The sequence below is a fragment of the Gavialis gangeticus genome, unplaced genomic scaffold (genome assembly GCF_001723915.1).
Source record: "Gavialis gangeticus isolate Ggan-Ray unplaced genomic scaffold, GavGan_comp1, whole genome shotgun sequence".
Classification (NCBI taxonomy): domain Eukaryota; kingdom Metazoa; phylum Chordata; order Crocodylia; family Gavialidae; genus Gavialis; species Gavialis gangeticus.
The window spans coordinates 40,815,495-40,836,537 of NW_017728994.1; the positions used below are offsets into that span (position 1 = coordinate 40,815,495).

The following is a 21,043-nucleotide window of genomic DNA, read 5'->3' on the forward strand; positions in this document are numbered from 1 at the left end:
TGGTGGCTCCGCCTTCCTGTCTTGGGTGAACCGCCTGCTTACTCGCCTGCCATGCCTTGGATGTTGATAGATGAGGAGGCCGTTCCATGTCGGTGGTCCCAGAGAGGTTGTGGCCCTGGTCTTTCTTCGTGGGGCTCCCCTTTATCCCACCCTTACCACATCATGGCCTGGGAGGGCTCTGCTCCCTGTAATCTTCCCCGGGATGATCTCTTCTCACCCACGGGGCCTGTCTGAGCGGAGTCGGGTATATTCGGCCTTCAGTTGCTCCTGAGTTGATCCTTTATCTTTGGACCAACCCGCAGATAGCTAAACACACCCCAGCCTGGGGTAATGATAACTTAGAAGATTCTTCATTCAAGGTGAAGACATTCGGCATCTGCTGATGAAGTACAGGGGACTCTGGCTTTCCTGGGGCCCCTCTGCCTACCTGGGATGGGAGGAGGAATCTTTGTCTGTACCTCCGGTTACTTTTTCCAAGGACCAGCAGGCAAGGAGTTAATGACTCCTGTTTCCACCACCTGGTGGGAGTTGCTCCTTCCCCGCTGGGGTCTGGGCTAGTCGCCGCCTACTCTTGCCTCTTCACCCAGCTGCCCACAGGGTCTTTCTGTCGCTTGCTGCCCTTCCCCACTGGGGTACCTGAATGCTCCAGCGCAGCCTGGTCTTTGCCTGGGATTGGGGGGATGACCTTCCTCTCCCCGCCGTGCCCCTCTGGCGAACTTCAGCTCTTGGAGCCCAGCCCCATGGTCTTCTCCACTGGGCTTCCCTACCAGACGCAGGGGCTCCTTGCCCTGCACCCAGCTCTGCCACTCCTACCCAGCTCCGCTGCCTGCTTCTCCCCACCAGCGTCCTGCTTTTCCTCACTGGCTTAAAGCAGCAAGAGCAATATATTCTTCTGGGACACCATTATCAATAACTGAAAATGCATACTGGCAGGAAGCTTTTAAATTACTAAGACCATCATACCATTTGCCCAGCAGACATTCTTTGAGCAAGCCTCTTTTAGACTCAGAATATGAACATGTAATGCAATCTGTTTAAGGAAAAATGAATGAAGCACTGTGTCTTGCAGTACTTACAGATGGATGGACAAATGTGCATGGAGAAGGATTCATAAAGTTTGTGATAACAACACCTTAACCAGTTTTTTACAGAAGCAATGAAACAAGACAGAACAGGCATACTGCAGAGTATATCACTAGTAAAATATATGAAGACCTACAGAAGATTGGGAGTGGTAAAGTATTTACTTTGCTGACTAGCAATGCAAGTAACATGAAAGCAGCATGGGAGATCGTAATGAATAAATATCCACGTATTACTGCAATAGGATGTGCTAAACTTGCTTCTTAATGACGTCATGAATTTTGACACAGCAGAAGATCTATAGAAGAGCAAAAGAAGTTATAAGACATGTAAAAGCTACTCATATTGTAGCTGTAGTCTTTAAGAAGAAGCAGGAAGAAAATAATGCAAAGAATAAAATAGCGACAGTCAAGCTTTGTAGTAAAGCTAGATGGGGTGGAGTGGTGATCTCATTTGAAAGGTTCCTAAAAAAACAAAGCAACTCCTCAAGAAACGGTAATAATTGAGGATGTTAAAGTACCCAGAAGTGTAAGAAACACTGTACTTGGTGAGGATGTCTTCTGGGTTCAGGTGCAGAACTCCCTGAAGATTCTAAAGTCAATTTCTTCAGCAATCACTGCATCTGAATCAGACAGTGCACTTTTGTCAGGCATTCGTTACCAAGTGACCCAGATAAAATCAGCTGTTTTTGAGAATCTAAGTGTATCTCTGCTTATAAGTACAGAAGAAAGAAAAGTGAAAGGCTTTATTGACAGACGGGAAGAATTTTGTTGCCAGTCAATTCATACTGTCTCAAATCTCTTGGATCCAAGATTCAAAGGCAGAAATGTTAGTGATGATAGCACTGCTACTGCATTTGACTGGGTTGCAAAACAAGTAACATACTTAGGACTTGATATTGGAAAGGTACTTTCAAATGTTGCAGAATACAGAACATCTTCAGGTATTTGGTCCATGAATGCAGTTTGGGACTCTGCCAAACATATCCCTCCTGCAACATGGTGGCAAGACCTTTGCACGACACAGCCTCTGACTCCTCTTGCTTCTCGCCTGCTTCAAATTCCTCCATCTTCTGCAGCATGTGAAAGAAACTGGTCTATGTTTGGAAATACTCAAACTGAATCAAGAATAAATTAACGTGAAAGAACTGAGAAGCTTGTCTCAGTCCAGGCAAACCTTCAGTTTTCAGAAGTCCATGAAGATGATAAAAATGAAGGATCAGAAGAAGCAGAAACTGCTGATAGTGATAGCTCAGAAAATGAGACAGATTAGACAAAGTTTCATGTAGCAACATTTGTATTCAATGAGTCTTTTTTTCCCCCCCTTTTCCTCTTTTTCTAAAAATGAGTGCTTTCTGTATCTGCTTGACACTGTGGAGGAGACTAAGTCCAGAACACATAATAACTTCGTTTTACTATAATGTTGTTGGTTTCTTCTATTTTCAACTTTAAATTTTGCCTGCTTCTTATAAACTGGCAAAAACTAAGAGTTGCTAGGTTCCTTAGAGTTCAGGAGTTTGTAGCTCCATTTGTAACAAAAATTAAAAACATTTTAAAGTAGATTAAATTAGTAAATTTGTAATTATTGTCTGAATAAACTATACTTTTAAATTTAATAAATATACCAAACATCATAATTTTTTGAGCAAACCAACTTATACATAATACATTTTATGTTCTTAAAGCAGCAAAGTTAATTTAGATCTGTAGAGGGTGCTAAGAAAATAAGTATTGCATATATTTCAATTTTTCCCCAATTTTTTTTTTCCATGGCTTCAAGATTTCCAGAAATGTTACATCTCTACCCATGCCCAGGCAGTCTGGGACCTGGGGCTTCCCAAAAGGTAGTCCCAGGAACCTGCACCTCTATACCTGCCCTTCAGCAACGGGCTGAAGAGGAGGGCCCACCCCAAAGAGTCTTATGAATGGCTCTTTTGGAGTTCACTGCATCTCAGGATGCTGCTAGTGAGCGAAGATCCTTCTGTGGTGCAAAGGGCTCCTTATTGCTACCTGAGAAGCTGTGGGATGCTGATGTCCACATGCACGGTGGTTTTGAGGGGTTAACTGAAGCTTTTGTCATCATACTTCACCCCAAAATACCTAATCCCAATCCCCAGCTCTGCTAAGGTAGAAAACTGCAAAATGACTCAAAGAAAGGACAGCCAAACAGCAAAACATCCTGAACTGCAACTAGCGCCTAACCATGCTGCTTGTTTGGAACATAAAGAGCCACAAAAGCAACAACACATGCCAGGTCCGAAAACATGCCAGACCCCAAGCCAGGGCCAAATGTGCAGCAACCAGACAGTGTGGCTAAGCTACACAGCCATGCTGAGACACAACAGCTGTAAAAAAGGTGGGACCCAGGCCTATTTGCACCAGGCCCTGGAATATACAGCAGGGTTCAGCTACGTAGCTATGCTGAGACGCAACAACTATAAAACAATAAAAGGATTGTATGTTCAGGCCTATCCTGTACCGGGGCCTGAACATACAAAAAAAGAGCACCAGGCCTATTTGGCTGTGGCCTGGAAATTTAGTCTCAACTACACAGTTATGCTGAGCCATAACAGCTGTGAAACAACAAAAAGGCGGCCAAGCTTATGCTTGCCAATAACAGCCAGGATACCATTCCTAGTCAGTTTTCTCTAGGGATTAATACCCTCACAGTATTATCCCACTCAAGGCTTTAATCCTAGCTCAGTTCTGACAGGCGTTTAATTCTGGCCAAAACTGTCAGCAAATCATCCAGTTGGGGTTCAGCCACACAGCTAGGTTACAACATCAACTGAACTGTGTCAGGCTCTCAGCCCTGGCCCAAAGCACTCTACGTCTTACCTTGGCCCAAAGCGTGCCAGCAAAACCTGCCAGGCTCCAATCCTGGTCAGCGTGCTCTAAGGATTAATACTCCCATGATATCATCCCACTCAAAACCCAGAAAACAAAATGAGAAAGAGGAAGGAAAGGATAGGGAGTCTCAAGCCCTGAGACAGGCTGACTTTCTTTCCCTGTACCTGAGGCTTTCCCTTCACATAGCTTCAGTTTGCTTCTTCAGTGAAAAAGGTTTCCCCCCCTCCCCTCCATGGGGAATAGTTTCTCTGGCTCTCAATTCAGCTTTTCACATCTCAGCAGTCCCAGGAAAAAAAGAGAGCTGAATCCCAGTTGAGAAATTTCTATATACCTGGCATGACATTGTCCAAGCTTTTCCCATCAGGGCTTGCCCAATGTCCAGTTTTTCCTCTTAATTATTTTGAAAAAAAAACAGTACCCAATTAGGCCAAGGGTCTGTTTTTCCCTTGCTTAGGTGACAAGAAGCCAGGTTTTCTTGCTTATAGTAAACAGAAGGGTTGGTTCCAGACAAAAGGTCTAACCAAAAGAGCTTTCCTGCCTATGTGCTAGCATGACACATTTCTTTTCAGATTAGAAACAGACAAGAGACAGCAGAATTAACACATATTAAACCTGGTCATATTCAAACTAAAATAATATTTTTACTACAGCATAAAACTAGAACACTACCAAGCACTGGGGGGCAAGCTGAAGGAGATACGGGCACAAGTGGTCTTCTCATCGATCCTCCCAGTGAGCGGGCATGGAAGACACCATGAGACCTGCATCTGGGACGTCAACTTGCGGCTTCAGGAATGGCGTCTCATGGTGGGCTTCAGCTTTCTGGACCACGACCCTCACTTCAGAACAAGAGACATGTTCGGGTGGGATGGGCTTCACCTCTCTCCCAAAGGTAAGCGTGTGTTCTCTTCCAGGTTGGCTGATCTCCTCCAGCAGGCTTTAAAGTAGGCACATTGGGGGAGGACGAGGAAGAGTACCAAGGGAGCCACAGAACACCAAACCAAGAGACACCCACAAGATCAGCACAGCCAAGTCAGGCGACAAGCACAAGAAATACCCTGGTAAGAGACAGGGGCCCAGACAGTCCAGGGATTGGGGGGGAGGTGCATACGCCCTCAGGAGGCCTTAAATGCCTCTACATTAATGCTTGCAGTATGGGGAACAAGCAGGAGAAACTTGCCCTCCTGCTAGCTAATGCAAACCCAGACATAGTGGGGCTCGCTGAAACTTGGTGGGATCCAACACGCGACTGGGTCATAAACATCAAGGGCTATTGGCTGTACAGGCAGGATAGAACAGGGAGGAAAGGCGGGGGATGTGATGCTCTACATCAAAGAGCAATACACATCCTCTGCAAACAGCACTGGGTCTGAGGTAGGGTAGATGGAGGTGCTCTGGGTCAGAATACAAGGGGATCAGAGGGGGGAAAGGGACCTAACAGTGGGGATCTACTACAGGCCACCTAACCAGGGAGAAGAGCTGGACTGGGAATTCTCAGGTCAGCTCGTGGAGGCAGTTAAGGGACATGGTCATCATGGGTGACCTAAACTACCTGGACATCTGCTGGGAAGAGCAGTCAGCCAGGTCTGACCGCTCACATGGGTTCCTTGCTGAGATACAAGACCTCCACCTAACCCAGGAGGTGCACAGTCCTACCAGGGAAAATGCCTTGTTGGACCTGGTCCTAGCCACAGGCGACGACCTGGTGTGGGGACTGTGGGTGCTCGACCACCTGGGTGATAGCAACCATTGCCTACTGGAATTTATCATCCAGCACAGGGTGTCAAAGGCCTGCAGCAAGGTGGCAGCCCTGGACTTCAGGAGGGCAGATTTCAGTGAGGTAAGGAGACTAGTCGCGGAGGCACTGAGGTCCCAGAGGGGAGGGGATTTGGGAGTCCAAGAAGAGTGGTCATTCCTTAAGGAGACGATCCTCCAAGCCCAAAGTGTGACAATCCCCACGCGGCTCAAAGGGGACAAGAGTGCTGAAAAGCCCCCATGGTTCACCAAAAGCATCCACAAACTCCTCAAAGCCAAAAAGGAGGTGTACACTCAATGGAAGGGAGGGATCATCACCAAGAAGGATTATACCTCCTTGACTGTAGATTGTAGCAGGGCTATTAGGAAGGCTAAAGCAGAGATGGAACTGGGACTAGCAACCCGGATCAAAGATAACAAGAAGTCCTTTTTTAAATACATGGGGGATAAAAAGAAGGTGCCAAATAATGTGAGGCCTCTGCAGGACATGCTTGATAATCTGGTGGTAGCACCAGATGACAAAGCTAATCTCTTTTAACAGATTCTTTGCTTCCGTTTTTCTGAGCAGGGACAGGGACATCCCCTTCACTGGGATTCTAGACAGACCCAGGGGAGCCGCAGCCAGGCCCAGGGGCAGTGAGGGAACTTCTGGAGCGACTAGATGTGTTCAAATCAGCAGGGCCTGACGATCTCCACCCCAGAGTGCTTAGGGAACTGGCAGAGGTCATTGCAGGGCACCGGGCACAGCTTTATGAGCACTTGTGGTGCTCTCGTGAGCTGCCTGATGCCTGGAAAAGGGCCAATGTGGTCCCCATTTTCAAAAAAGGGAGGAAAGAGGACCCAGGAAACTATAGGCCCGTTAGTCTTGCCTCAGTCCTGGGGAAGCTGTTTGAGAAAATTATCCAGCACATCTGCGAGGGTCCAGCAGGGGAATTTATGCTTAGATGCAATCAACACGGGTTCATTAGAGGCAGGTCCTGTCACACCAACCTGGTGGCCTTCTATGACCAGGTCACAAAAGCCTTGGATGCAGGTGTCGCAGTGGATGTAGTCTTCCTGGACTTTAGGAAGGCCTTTGACACTGTCTCACCCCATCCTCGTGAAAAAATTAAGCGTCTGTGGAGTCAACACCTACACAGTCAGATGGGTCGCAAATTGGCTGGAGTGCCGCACCCAGAGGGTGGTGGTGGATGGGTCATTTTTGACCTGGAGAGATGTGGACAGTAGGGTTCCCCAGGGTTTGGTCCTGGGGTCCACACTTTAATATCTTCATTGACTATTTGGACAAGGGGGTGAAAAGCACCTTGTTCAAATTCACAGATGACATTAAGGTGTGGGGAAAAGTGAGCACACTAGAAGAGAGGGACAGGCTACAACTAGATCTTCACAGGTTACAGAGGTGGGTGGATGAGAATAGGATGGGTTTCAGTATGGAAAAGTGCAAGGTGTTGCACCTGGGGAGGAAGAACCAGCAGCATACCTACAGACTGGGGAACTCCCTTCTCATCAGTGCACTGTTGATTTCAAGATGAACATGGGCTGACAATGTGAGGATGTGGTCAGGAAGGCTAACCGCACTTTGTCATGCATCTATAGATGCATCATGAGCAGGTCCAAGGAGGTGATCCTCCCCCTCTATGCGACATTGGTCAGGCTGCAGTTGGAGTACTACGTCCAGTTCTGGGCGCCACGCTTCAGGAGGGATGTTAACAGCATCGAGAGGGTCCAGAGGAGGGCCACTCACATTATTGGGGGCAGCAGGGCAGGCCCTACAAGGAGAGGCTACGGGACCTGAACCTGTTCAGCCTCCACAAAAGAAGGCTGAGAGGGGATCTGGTGGCCACCTTTAAACTTGCCAAGGGGGACCAGCAGGCAATGGGAGAGTCCCTGTTCCCCCAAGCACTACCAGGGGTAACAAGGAACAATGGCCACCAGTTGACTTAGAGTAGATTCAAGCTAGATACCAGGAGGCACTATTTCACTGTCAGGGCGGCTAGGAGCTGGAACCAACTTCCAAGGGAAGTGGTGCTTGCCCCTACCCTGACAGTCCTCAAAAGGAGGCTAAACAGCCACCTAGCTGGGGTCATTTGACCCCAGCATCTTTTCTTGCCCATGGCAGGGAGTTGGACTAGATGATCTGCTTAGGTCCCTTCCGACCCTACCAACTGTGAAACTTTGCAGTACAAAATGCTTATGCATTATGTGTATGCTTATGCATTTTGTGTGCATGTTACATTCTCCATCCCCTAGCCCAGGATTTTGATGTCCTGGCAAATTAATAACTTCTTGGTGTGGGTTATGCCTAATGCCTTCATGGGAAGGTAACAGGTATCTCTGATGCAACTTTCAGGGCATTATAAGTTAGGTGCTGCACAGGCCTTCTAATTCTGACTGCCCTGGGTGTGGCAGGGACAGGTGCACAGTGGCTTTCTCTGCTAGGTAACAGGGGAGTTGGAGGACTCTCCTCTCCTTCTGCACACATTGATTTGAGTCCCTGGCCACTCCCCCATAGGGGTGAACTCTGTTGCACGTTGGTTTAACGTGCCATCAGTACCCGCTGGGGCGTGCATTATAGGGAACAACCCTCCTCAGGATCACAAGTAGGGGATTGAAAGTAGATTCCACCCATTAGACCCGGACCCATTGGGTAGTCTTCCTCTGAGTCGCTCCTCAACAAACTGTTCTGATTAAGGGAAGGTTGATGCCTTGATGCTGGGGGACAGGGGTTCTTCCTTTGAGAGTCTCCTCTTTCTGAGAGTTCCTCCTCCTTGTCCGTAGGCAGTGGGAAAAGACTAACTCCATGACTGGCAACAACAGCTTTCAGTGTACAGTTTTCTCCGGCCCCAGCCTTGTTTTCGGTCTCACTTTATAGATGGGTATATTTCCTAGTCGTTTGACCCCTAAGTAAGGTGTGCCCTTCCACCTATCATGTGTTTTCCTGTGAGGCCCATATTCTGCAGTAGTACCCTGGAAGTCTTGTACTTGTACTCTAGTATCATACTGGTGCTTGTGCCTATCAGCGTTCCTATGAGCAGCTGCCATGGCGAGGTGATACATTTCTTTAAGTCTCTCCTGCATTTTGGTAAGGTACTGTTTATGTTTGTCATAACCCTCACTATCTTCAGCTACCCTGAAGCACAAGTCTATAGGAAGGCAAGATTCCTGCCCAAACATAAAAAAGTAGGGGCTGACCCTGGTGGTGTCACTGTGCGTGGCTTTGTAGACATGTACAGACACCACACGCTGACTCTAGCTCACTTTTTGTTCTGCCTGCAGTGTTCCCAACATGTTTAGCAAAGTCCAGTTGAAACATTTAGGTTGTGGGTTCCCTTGTGGGTGATATGGGGTGGTTCTGGATATCTGAATTCCAGCTACCCTGAACACCTCTTTTAAAAGTCAGCTTTCAAAGTCTCTCCGCTGATCCAAGTGTATTCAAGTTGAAAACCCATAAACTAAAAAGTATTTTTCCCACAGGACACAGGCAACTGTAGTGGCTTTCTGGTCCTGAGTGGGGTATGCTTGGGCATACTCAGTAAAATGGTCTGTCACCACTAAAATATTCCCAATGTTCTTCCTGTCTAGTTCCAGAGACAGGAAATCAATACATACCAGTTCAAGTGGTTTCGTGCTGGTGATGGTATACAGATAAACAGTTTTGGTGGGCAGGGTTTTCCTTTGCATGCACTGGGCACAGAACTCTCATTTCTGTTGGACATCACCAGTCATCCACAGCCAATAGAACCTGTCTTGAATAAGCCCCCGAGTCCTTTCAAACCCTAAGTGCCCGAAGTCATCATACAAAGCTCTCAGGCCACAGTTCTGTATCTTTTGGGTAGCACCAATTTAATTGATTACCACCTGGGTCAGTGGTTATGCTGTGCGGCACTCCATCCACCAACTTAAGCTTGACCTCAGGAGCAGTTTAGCATCTGCAGTTTCAGGTCTAACCTGACGAGAAGAGTACCACATTCATTTATCTTTTATGACATCACATATAGTTTCATAGTTTCTGGGGTCAGAAGGGACCTGAGCAGATCATCTAGTCCGACCCCCTGCCGTGGCAGGAAAGAGTACTGGGGTCAAACGACCCCAGCAAGGTGTTCATCTAACCTCCTCTTAAAAACCCCCAGGGTAGGAGCCTGCACCACCTCTCTTGGAAGTTGGTTCCAGACCCTAGCCGCACTGACCGTGAAATAGCGCCTCCTGATGTCTAACCTAAACCTACCCTCTGCCAGCTTGTGACCGTTATTCCTGGTCACTCCTGGCAGTGCTCGGGGGAACAGTGACTCCCCCAATGCCTGCTGATCCCCCCTGACTAGTTTATAACAGGCCACAAGATCCCCCCTCAGCCTTCTCTTTTGGAGGCTGAACAGGTTCAGGTCCCGTAGCCTCTCCTCATAGGGCCTGCCCTGCTGTCCCCTGATCATGTGAGTGGCCCTCCTCTGGACCCTCTCCATGCTGTCCACATCCCTCTTGAAGTGCGGCGCCCAGAACTGGACGCAGTACTCCAACTGCGGCCTGACCAGTGCCGCATAGAGGGGGAGGATCACCTCTTTTGACCTGCTTGAAATGCATCTGTGGATGCATGACAAGGTACGGTTGGCCTTCCTAACTGCATCCCCACACTGCCGACCCATGTTCATCTTGGAGTCAATGATGACTCCAAGATCCTTTTCCGCCTCCGTGCTGACAAGAGGGGAGTTCCCCAACCTGTAGGTATGGTGCCGGTTGTTCCTCCCCAGGTGCATCACCTTGCACTTGTCTGTGTTGAAACCCATCCTATTCTCATCCGCCCACCCTTGTAACCTGTCTAGGTCAGATTGTAGCCTGTTGCTTCCTTCTAGTGTGCCCACGTCCCCCCACATCTTAGTGTCATCAGCAAATTTGAACAGGGTGCTTTTTACCCCCTCGTCCAAATCACTGATGAAGATGTTGAACAGCGCGGGCCTGAGGACCGAGCCCTGTGGAACCCCACTGCCCACGTCCTTCCAAGTTGAGAAGGACCCATCCACTGCCACCCTCTGGGTGCGGCCCTCCAGCCAGTTGGCGACCCATTTGACCCATGTCTTGCTCTTGCGCCTCTTGCCAACCAGCAGCATCAAGCCTAGACAAAGGGGGTTGTTCCAGCACATAGTTAATGGATAGTTGGGGAATGCTCTCAACAGAAAGACATAGCATCTCAGCAGTGCACTCTGGAGGAGAACCTGAGCGCAGTGTTCCCATACCACTGTGGTTGCATATGCCTCTCATGCCATCCACAGAAATCACCTGTTTCAGAGCCATGGGGCCACCATGACAAAGCATCTGCATCCATGCTGTGCCTTCCTACACAATAATGGATGCTAAACTTATAATCAGCCAAGGCAACCACCCATTTGTGTCCCGTAGCATCTAGCTTGGCACTTGTTAGCACATATGTCAAGGGGCTATTATCCATCCATACCTCAAATCTGGCCCAGTACAGGTAGTCCCTGAATTTTTCTGTAATAGGCCATTTCAGAACTAGCAACTTTAATTTGTGGATAGGGTAGTGCGTTTCACTGTCCACCAATCCCCTGCTGGCAAAAGCAATGGGTTTCGTCTGCTGCTGGGAAGACGGGGTGCACAGCCAGCATGGGGCTCCCAAGGGAAAGGCAGCAGGGTCAGGAGCCCGGAGCCCACAACAGGCAGGGTGCATCCACTCCCCACTCCACTCCGCTCCACCCAGCTCTTGTCCAATTAGGCTAGGGCTGAAAAGGACAAAGGGCCACAGAGTCCAACCTCCTGCATGAATACAGAGTGCATTATTCCTAAACCATCCCCATCAAATGCTTATGCAGCTGAGGAAGGAAAGTCTACAACTTCCCTTAGCAGCTTGTTCTATTACCCTGCTGTTCTTGGCAGTGGGTTTTTTTTTCTGAGCTTTAATTTAAGACATCTGTAGTCTAAACCCATTGCTTTGTGTCTTGCCCTCTGTGGTGAGAGAACAATTGTTTTCCTTTATAGCAGCCTTTCATATATTGAAAACTGCTACTATATTCCTCCTTACTCTTCTTTTCTCCAGACTAAACATACCTGGTTCTCTCAACCTTTCCTTGGGCTGGATTCAAATCGCTTTTATCATCTTTGTTCCTGGCTTCTGGTCCACTCCGGTTTCTCTACTTCCTTCCTAAAATGTGTAGTCCAAAATGCACAAAATACCAGTGCTGAGTAGCACACTACATATAAAAACAAAAGCATTGCCATTCACTGGGTCAGTCCACAGCTCCATCTTGCTCAGTATCCTGTGTCCCACAGTGGCAGAGAGTGGGTGCTGAAAAAGAAAGCGAGCAGGTGGTGACCAGTGTTTTTCCTGTGTTCCTGTCTCATTTGCAGCCTTCGGTATTTAAGATCTAGGAAGTTCTACTATCACATCCAGTGTTTTACATACACTACTGCTGTTAACGCATCCTTTGCATTTACTTTTTTGCAACAGTATCATTTTGATAACTGGCTTTGCCGAATTTGTGATCCACCAAATCCCGCCAGATCCTTCTAAATTACATTGCCAATTATCTCTATTCTATATTTGTGCATTTGTTTTTTCTTCCCTAGGTATAACACAGGGCCAGGAAAAATATGGCTCACCAGGCAATTTCATCTAGCCAACGGATGGGCATCCTCCAATTAATTGCATTTAGCTTGGCTGTGCTCTGTGTGGAGTCAAGCCCCACTGAAGCAGTGTGCTGTACTCCCACACTCACCTGTGGGAGGTTCTGCTACTGACACTACTGCAGCTACCCAGGGTATTGCTCAGCTCCCCCAGCCTCCAGCAGGTCCTCCTCCAGTCCCTGCTGCACCACTTGGGACAGCAGGTAGGGAAGCAGTGGTGGGCAGGGGGAAGCTGCAGGTGGGTGGTAAGAGTGCAGAGCCTGGTGGGGCCGGTGGAAGGGTGAGACTTATGCCACAGCCAGTAGGAGCATGGGGTTGGGGTGGCAGCACAGAGACTGGGGCAGCAGAAGCGTGGGGCCCAGGCCACCAGGAGCATGGGACTGGCCCAGTTCCATCATGCAGGGTTCCCTGTGGCTTATGTAGTTCCCAGGACTGGACTGGGAGCCCCACACGATGGAGTGGGTGGCCTCACCCCACTTTGCTGCTACATGCAGCTCCTGGGACTTGGCCAGGAGTGGTGGGGAGCCCCATGTGATGGAGCCAGGCTAGCTTGGCCTCATTCCCTGCAGTCCTGGTTGAGTCCCAAGAGCTGCATGTGGTGGCAGGGAGCAGGATCAGGCCACCAGCTCCATGGTGTGGGGCTCCCCTGGTGGTGCACAGCTCTGGCCAAATCCTGGGAGCTGCACATGAGCTTCAGGGAGTCCCATGCAACAGAGCTGGGGCAGCCTGGCTTTGCTCCCTGCCACCATGTGCAGATCCCTGGTCTTGGATGGAGCCTCACACCACCGGGGGCTCTGCCAGCCATGGACCATAAGCATTCAGAGGGTCTGCTGCCTGCTGCTGCTGCCACCAGCTGTGGGAGCTGTGTGCTGGGATGTGGGGGGCCCCCACATGTACACCCCAAGCCCATGCCCCCCCACAAACCGCACACTGACTCACACACACACACCACATGCCACCAGACAAACACACTCCCCACACACTTACCATACAACAATATACAATACTAAGACTTCATTTTTAGCTATTATGCAGCCTCCTCTATATACACTTCTCAAACACACATATATCAGGACAAACATATTTTTTTAAATAAAATTAAAATACGTTGTAGTAGATGTTTGATTTTTAGCATGATTTGTTTTGTTTTTCAGGTTCCAAGATGGCAAACCTCCCTCATGAAAGAAGTACTTCTGGAGGCAAGGATTGGGACTTCTCATGACAAAGGTCAGGGGTTAGGGGATGGGACTTCTGGTTCCAAGATAGCAACCAGGGTGTGGGGCATCTGTTAAGGGGTGGAGCTACCCTTGCAGCCCTCAACCGCACACCAAAACTCATTAAGCAGTCCTCCAGCCAAAATAATGGTCCATCCTGATATAACATCTTACATTTGTCTGTTCTGAATTTCATTTTGTTTTCTGTAATCCAGTTCTCCAGTATATCAAGTTGCTTTTGAATTGCTATCTTATTCCTATCCTTCAAAGTGTCTGCAACTTCTCCTACTTGTCACCTGCAGACTTGATTAGGAAACTGTGTATTTCAGCACCTAGTCATTACCATAATAAAAATGTTATATAGCGCTGAACCCAAAACAGATCCCTGTGGAACCCTGTTTGAAACCTCCTGCTACTCTGATATCAATCCATTTATAGTTACCCTTTGCTTACAGTTATTGTGCCATTTATGGATCTACCCAACAGTAATTCTATCTAGCTCATGTTTCTCTAGTTTACTTACGAGAATGTCATGGGGACTGTATCAAAAGCCTCACTAAAGTCAAAGCGAATCCACTGTATGCCCTTCCTCCATACTAATTACCCTGTTTTAAGAAAGAAATCAAGTTGGTTTGATAGGATCTGGCATGCACAGATCCATGTTGGCTGCTGTTGATCACCTCTTCCTCCTCTAGGTGTTTCCAGATTGATTGTTTTGTTTAATTGTTCCAATAATGTCCTAGGACTGACATCAGCCTGGCCAATCTACAACTGTGTGGGTCTGCCTTTTTTTTCTTTCTAAAATTGGGCACTATTTTAGGTCTTCTCTGGTCCTCCTATCCTCTGTGACCTTACAAATGTTACTGTTAATGGCTTCAAGATTTTTTCAGCCAGCAACAAAGGAAGGATTTCTTCAAAAGCTCTCTGATGCAATCTTTACGTATGGCCCTCAGCCCTTCCCCTTCTTTCTCTATATTACAATGCTTTTGCTAATTGACTAGTTGCAGTTTATTTATTTTGTGAAGACTGAAGAAAAGTACAGTTTATTCTGTTGAGAAAACTTGTTTAAACCCTGCTATTGGAGACAGCTTATGCTGACAAAAGTTTGTTTTAATGGTTACATCTCCACTGGCAAGGCTTGCAAGGGTAGATCTACCATCAAACATTTGTAAGCATCAGGTTTGGTTCATGTTCCATGCTGCAGGAAATTGTCTCCTACATAGAAGCATAACAATATTAATCCTTAAGAATCCTGTTTGACCATTACTAGTAGCTAAGTGTCACCAGGGGAAATTAAATTCCCAACAGCACATACATTACATAAACAAACCTATCAAGAGAGAAAGCAGCATTAATTAAATGAAGGGCCAAGTTCTGTTCTCGGATCACCACAACATTACTGAAATCAATGGGTACGTCCACACATGCACACTTGCAACAGCATAAATAGGAATGGCACAAATTTTTTCCAGGGATTTTTGCCTCAGCGCATGTGCCTGGACCTGTACTTTGGTGTGGGGCAAGTTGTCACTTGGGGCAAAATGACCCTGTCCAGCTTCTCCTGGATCTGCAGCCAGGGGGTGCTAGAGGCCCCTCTGCATGGCCCACAGCCCCTCTGCAGCAGCAGCAGCCATCCTGGCACAGCCCCCCATGGCACAGGGCAGCATGGCTTGGCCCTGGTCACCTGGCACTGCCTATGCCATATCGCGTGGGTCTGGCCTGGGTTGGTGCAGGGCTGTGCACCTTCAGGCAGCTCCAGGCCACTTGGGCTGTCACCCAGGGCCTGGTCCTGCTCTCAGGGACTGCCTGTCATGCTGGGCCAGGTCCTACCTCCACGGGCCCTGTGGACCATCAGGCCAGGCCGGTTCTGTGGAGGCAGAACTTGGCCTGGCGTGACAGACGGTTCCTTCAAGCAGCGCTGGGCCCTGGGTGACTGCCCAAGCAGCCCGTAGCTGCCTGAAGGCTCACGGCCCCATGCCAAGCTAGGCTGGGCCTGCACAATGTGGCACACGAAGCGTAGGGTGCCAGGCAACCGGGGCCAAGCCATACTGCCCCACACTGCAGGGGACTGTGCCAGGAGGGCCCTGAGCATCCCAATGGCTGCTGCTGCTGCAGGGGGTTGTGGGCTATGGGCGGGGGGAGGGTGCCCTACGGGGGTGACATGGGCCCTGCAGGGGACAGGTGAGGGACCCACCCCTCCTGAGCAGCCCTCCCACATGGTCCCGTGCATCCACACAGCCCCTCCCTCCTGTCCCCCTCCACCCCCTACTTACCTGGAATGGAGCCCAGGTCCAGGTCAGTGCAGCCTGCATTGCTGTTTACCCTGTATGGGCAGGCAGTGTGCTGCAGCACCGGGGCAAGGAGAAGCCATAGAGATGCTTTGGCTGGCTACCAAAGTGTCTTTTTGGAGGACCCTAGCCTCCAGTTGTCTCAGGGCCTGGACCGTGACCTGCCCCACCTTTTTTCTGGGGGGTGGTTTTTTTTATACTTGGATTTCCAGGTATCAGATTTTGAGCCTGCGCTGCAAATATGCAGCGCGGGGAATGTTCTTTTTGTTTCCAGCATGCCTCTTGCGGCATCTCAAATTGCTTTAAAATGCAGCAAGAGGCACGTGCACTTGTCTGGAGGCACCCAATGAGCTTACTTTGGTTGACATGGGAGCAGAATTTAGCCAAAAGCTTCAAGGAAATGAATAATTACAGAATTCAAATACTCTGCTAGTTGATCCTCTTCATAATACAGCAACAGCAGAAAAAGAAAATCAGACTTGCATCGTTTCATCAGAATTTTTAGAAACACACCTAGAAACCAAGCAAGAAGAAGAATAAAGAATGTAAAAGTGTCCAACAGAAACTATTTTCACCAAAATGGGGTGCTCAATTAAGTACACATAAGAATAATGTAGCAAGAAGAAAGAAGTTGACCCAGATCTTCACAGCTGCGGCAAATCAGGCGTTCCATAAGCAGATTCAGCCTTGGACACATGAATGGGCTTAGCTGTGAGAGGTATTCAGTGGCTGTAAGGAAAATGGTAAGAGATTGCCAATAGATTAGTTCATGGGAAAAACATCCCTGCTTGGGTCAAATCTATATCAGTTCTGGGGGGTTGTGTCAGGCATTCTACGCATTATATATATATATATATATATATATATATATATATTTACATAAACCCATTGGCATGTCCATGACTTAAGGTTCCACGCAGGGTATCAAGCTGTTAGGCCTGCAAAAATGTTATACTGGTACAGTATAAACATCTTGGTGAGTTATGTGTGGTGATTTTAATGCCACAATAGTTAAAATACTTATAACAGGGGACAGGCACACAAATAAGTTACTCCAAGGTAAAGGAGGATGAGAAATTGCTATGTATGTTTTGTGGTAATTGTCAATGCCTTACCCTTAGCCCTCTTTCATTAAGGGGTAAACTGTCACACATTAACTATTAAGCTATACCATGTGGGAAATAAAATGTGTATCCACAGAGCTACCTCAGAACAGCTGAGTGCAGTTAAGCTTGCCCCTTTTACTCTGTGGTAATCTGTGCGCCCAGTCCTGTTTGGACTAGATGACCTCCTGAGGTCCCTTTGAACCCTAACTTTCTGTGATTCTATATATCTTGTTTAGTTACTCTGTAAAGGTGCCTACCTACCCTGTCTTCTGACAGACTGAAAGTATGGGTAAATTGACATCCTCATTAACAATGCTGCAGGAAATTTATGTCCAGCATCTGTATTGTCCTTCAGTGCCTACAAGATGGTGATTGATATAGACACCCTTAGAACTTTTAGTGTCTTCAAAGTTCTGTATAAGAATTGCTTGCTGGATGATGGTGGGGTTATTAACATCACAAAAACCATGAGATACAAGGGGCAGGCTCTTCAGGTGCATGCCAAGACTGCCAGAGCAGCTGTAGATGTAATGAATTGACCAAGTACCTGGAAGTGGAGTGGGAGCCCAACAACATCTGGGTCAATAACCCAACCCCTATGCCAGGCACTGAGGAATATTGGTAGTAGGCCTTTGGTGAGCCCCTGAGTATCGTATATGACTGAAGCAACCATGGTGGTGGACAGAGGGAGCTGGCTGATCTTTGCAAATGACTTCTGTGCACTTTTGGATCTTCAGGCCATGGAAGCTAACAAGGATAAATGATGAACAGCTAACTGATGTATGTGATTTTAACAAATTACTAGGGTCTGGGGACATCTCCATGACCATAGAGCTTGGCAGCAGAGGTCAGCCATTGAGGTTACCTAGCTGGACTAAGGAAAGCAGGGACCAATATATTCCTGACTAGCTAAGCCCAGGCTCGCTCCCCAGGTTTACTCTCTGACTTGTATGGGGTGATCATACTTTGAGCACAGGGCTGGAGTAGATGACCTCCAAAGTTCCCTTCCAGCCCTTCTTTCTAAGACTCTATGGCTTCAGGAAAACACAGCTAGCTCTCTCTCTGCTGACAGATAGCACTTTTATATCCCTGTCATGTTCACACTAGGGAAAGATACAGTATTTTCTACACACTGGTGTAATTAAATAGGCCAACTTTTCTATGTAGAGATGGTTTTAGAAAAAGAGATAAGTTGAGATATTTGAAGCAAGAATAGAAATAACTTGATTTCCCTTAAACTTAGCCTCGATTTCTGATAGTACAACTGTTTAGTGAAACTCATTTTAATAGAATTACTGGTTAACATCTTCTGTTTTCTCTGGCTTCTCTGCTTTCTCAAAATCTTGTAAAAGTGTGGTTAGATTATGTTATTGCAGCAGTTACCAGAAATACTTTTTAAAATACCTTGCCTTTACCAGGACATTGTTATCGTTTCTTTTGCTGGGAACCTGACTTCTATGACCCACGCCTTGCTACCTTCAGGCTGGCTTACTGGATCATGATTTACATTGAACTATACCTTGAATTTAACCTAGAATTTTGTGTTACTTCAGTAGGTGGTAAAAGTGATGCATTTTACTAAAAACATGATATCCGTGCAGTGTAAGCTACACTAGCTGCCTTTTGGTTTTCCTGTGAAATTTAAGATATTGGTTTTAACCTATAAACTCCTAAATGACTTGGAACCTGTTTACTTAAAGAAATACATGCCCTATGCCACACCACTGCAATATGGTCAGCAAAGGCACCTGAGATAAAGTTCCTCCGGTTTAATAGACAATGGACGGGTGGTACAGCAATGTCCATGGGAGGTACTAATTTTTGCCATAAGTTTCTATCAGTGATCTGAAATAATCCATGCTAGCTGATCCTTACACACTACAGGGTCTCTCTGTTTAAGCCAAGCAGTTGAAGAAAGTGAGACCTAATGGGAGAACTACATATGAGGAATGGGAGCTTTGTTAGAGAAAGTCCTGCCTGTTGGGCTGTATTAAGAATGTAATTTTGAAGGAATTTTCCTTGGAACTTTTCTGCCGTTTTTTTAGACTGCATTTTGGGTATTATCAAAATGCCCAAAACAGGAGATGGGGGCTTTTCTGCTTTAAAAAAAAAAAGAATTAGATAAGGGTTAGATTGTGAGAAAACAATGTCTTTAAAAAAAGTAGTGTTGCCTTGTTGCACTGTCTTGTGAAGAAGCCTGGAAGGAAAGTTGGGACTTAGTACATGATTAAACTACAAACATCTGGCATAGTGATGTCAGTCAGGTGTGATCCATGATCAACAAGGCTATGCTGGCAAAAGCCCATAGTACAGATGCAGTCGTATCAGCAAAATAGTAGTTTTGCTGGTTTAGCTTATTTTGCTCAGTGAAGCTGAAATAAATTATACTTGTACAAGCAAAAGCAAGTCTTGCTAATATAAGCTGTGTTGAATGCTATGAGACCTCTGCCTGCATAATGTACTGGCATACTTCTTGTGCACTTCTCATGCACACGTGGCCTCAGAGTGACTCAAGGGTCAGAATCTCTCTGCTGCCTTTGGGAGGGATTAAATTGGATCAGGTCTATATTTGGGATGCTGCCTGACATAACAGCACCACTTTTCTGCCTATTGCAGAGTGGAGCCAAGACTATATTTCACCTTATGACTATTTGCTCCCAGCCACCTGAGCCCTGTATTTAGGAAAAAAGGTACATTCTTAATTCAATTTAGATAATTCAGGATAAAATTATATAACTCAGCATGGTAAGCAGAAGGCAACTTACAGTTTTCATTTGCAATTAGGTTAAAAAAAAGACAAAACCATAGCCTTAATTGGAACTCATTCAAAATCTGCTTGCCTTGCCCTCCTCCAGATCTTATTTCAGTTATTTAATTTGCAAAATGGCATGTCTATACAATAGTCAAAAGTGTGACTGCAGTTTGTGTAGATATACTCAAAGGAGCTTTAAGCTTTAGCTAGCTCAGGAACTGATATGGTATATAGCTCCAGGAGCACAGATCTCAGGGTCTGCTCATAATCTGAAAATTTATATTGGCCATCCCTTATTATTTAACATCACCCTAGCTTAGGTCAGGGTTAGACAACCCCTGGCATAGGTGCCAGAGCATGGCATGTGAAGGCATGTTGGCAGGTGGTGTGGAAGGGCTGCACTGCCACAACAAGGATCAGGCCCCTCACGGCTCACTTGCTGTCTGCCTCTAACACGCCAACATTTTACAGGTGGAGGTTGCCAATGTTTTTGGCACTGTCCAAAGATGTTGCCGACCCCTGGGTTAGGTAATTTAAAGTTAGCTTGGTACATCTACACAGCTGTGGTCCCACTAGTGTAGACAGCCATTTTCATTAGTGAAGATGCATCCAAGACTCGCCCAGTACATACTCAGATTTTTATTTATTTATTTACTTACTTTTGGGTTTGCTTACTTTGAAAGGATCTTTGAGATTTAGAAAAAGGACAGAAGGAAAATTACCAACACCTGAAATCACATTGCTACAGCTACCTAAAATATTTTTAAATGCAAAATTACTAACATGGGCCATCAAAAACCCTTTCTTTCATTCAGCTTCCCACCGGTGTTAGCACAGGATCACTTGGCCCTCCTGGGAGCCGGGAGGCTCAGCTCTTATGCAGGCGAGGGGCTTTCCTGCCCACGAGGGATGTGAAGCCGGCGTTTGTAATCACTTCCTGCAGCCCGTTTCTAGCTTGTAACGACTGTCTTGCCGAGAAGCCACGACGTGGCGTGACTCTTTCTACACTGCAAAACTAAAAAGCGTATGTGTCACCCCCCCGCCCTGAAGGCAGCTGCACGGAGTTTCCCACGCAGGGGCCTGACCTTAAGCCTTCACCCACCCGGGAGCTTGGCTCTCCCCACGATCGAGCCCGTGTCAAGCGATCAGGACGTGCCCGCGCGCGGCCGCAGCTCCCCGGGGAGCGACTGCAAAGCCGAGAAGCCCCGCGCGCCCGCAGCGGCGCCCCGCCGCCCGTTGGCTGTGAAGTGAGGTGGCCGCAGCCGGGCCGCTTCCGCCGCCACCCGGGCGGGCAGGGGGACACGAGCAGCCCAGCCCAGGTGAGGTGAGCGGCGCCCCCTGCCCTGGGCGACCCCACTATTTACAT

The 21,043-nt window shown here is 47.4% G+C and overlaps 1 protein-coding gene and 1 long non-coding RNA gene across 2 annotated transcripts in view; one reads left to right on the plus strand and one right to left on the minus strand.

The window, feature by feature from the left end:
- Window positions 1–16,514: 16,514 nt before the first annotated feature.
- On the plus strand, window positions 16,515–17,774 carry DECR2 (2,4-dienoyl-CoA reductase 2). Its single transcript, XM_019502119.1, is given in 4 exon segments — window positions 16,515–16,562; window positions 17,210–17,458; window positions 17,461–17,543; window positions 17,545–17,774. Coding segments are annotated over 4 exon segments (525 nt in total). The 3' UTR covers window positions 17,690–17,774.
- A 2,558-nt stretch (window positions 17,775–20,332) lies between these two features.
- The window catches only part of LOC109287509, a 1,096-nt gene continuing 385 nt past the window's right edge, over window positions 20,333–21,043 (minus strand). Inside the window, exon 2 of the long non-coding RNA XR_002094879.1 lies at window positions 20,333–20,684. This is a non-coding gene — a long non-coding RNA (uncharacterized LOC109287509). The remainder of the gene's footprint in view (window positions 20,685–21,043) is intronic.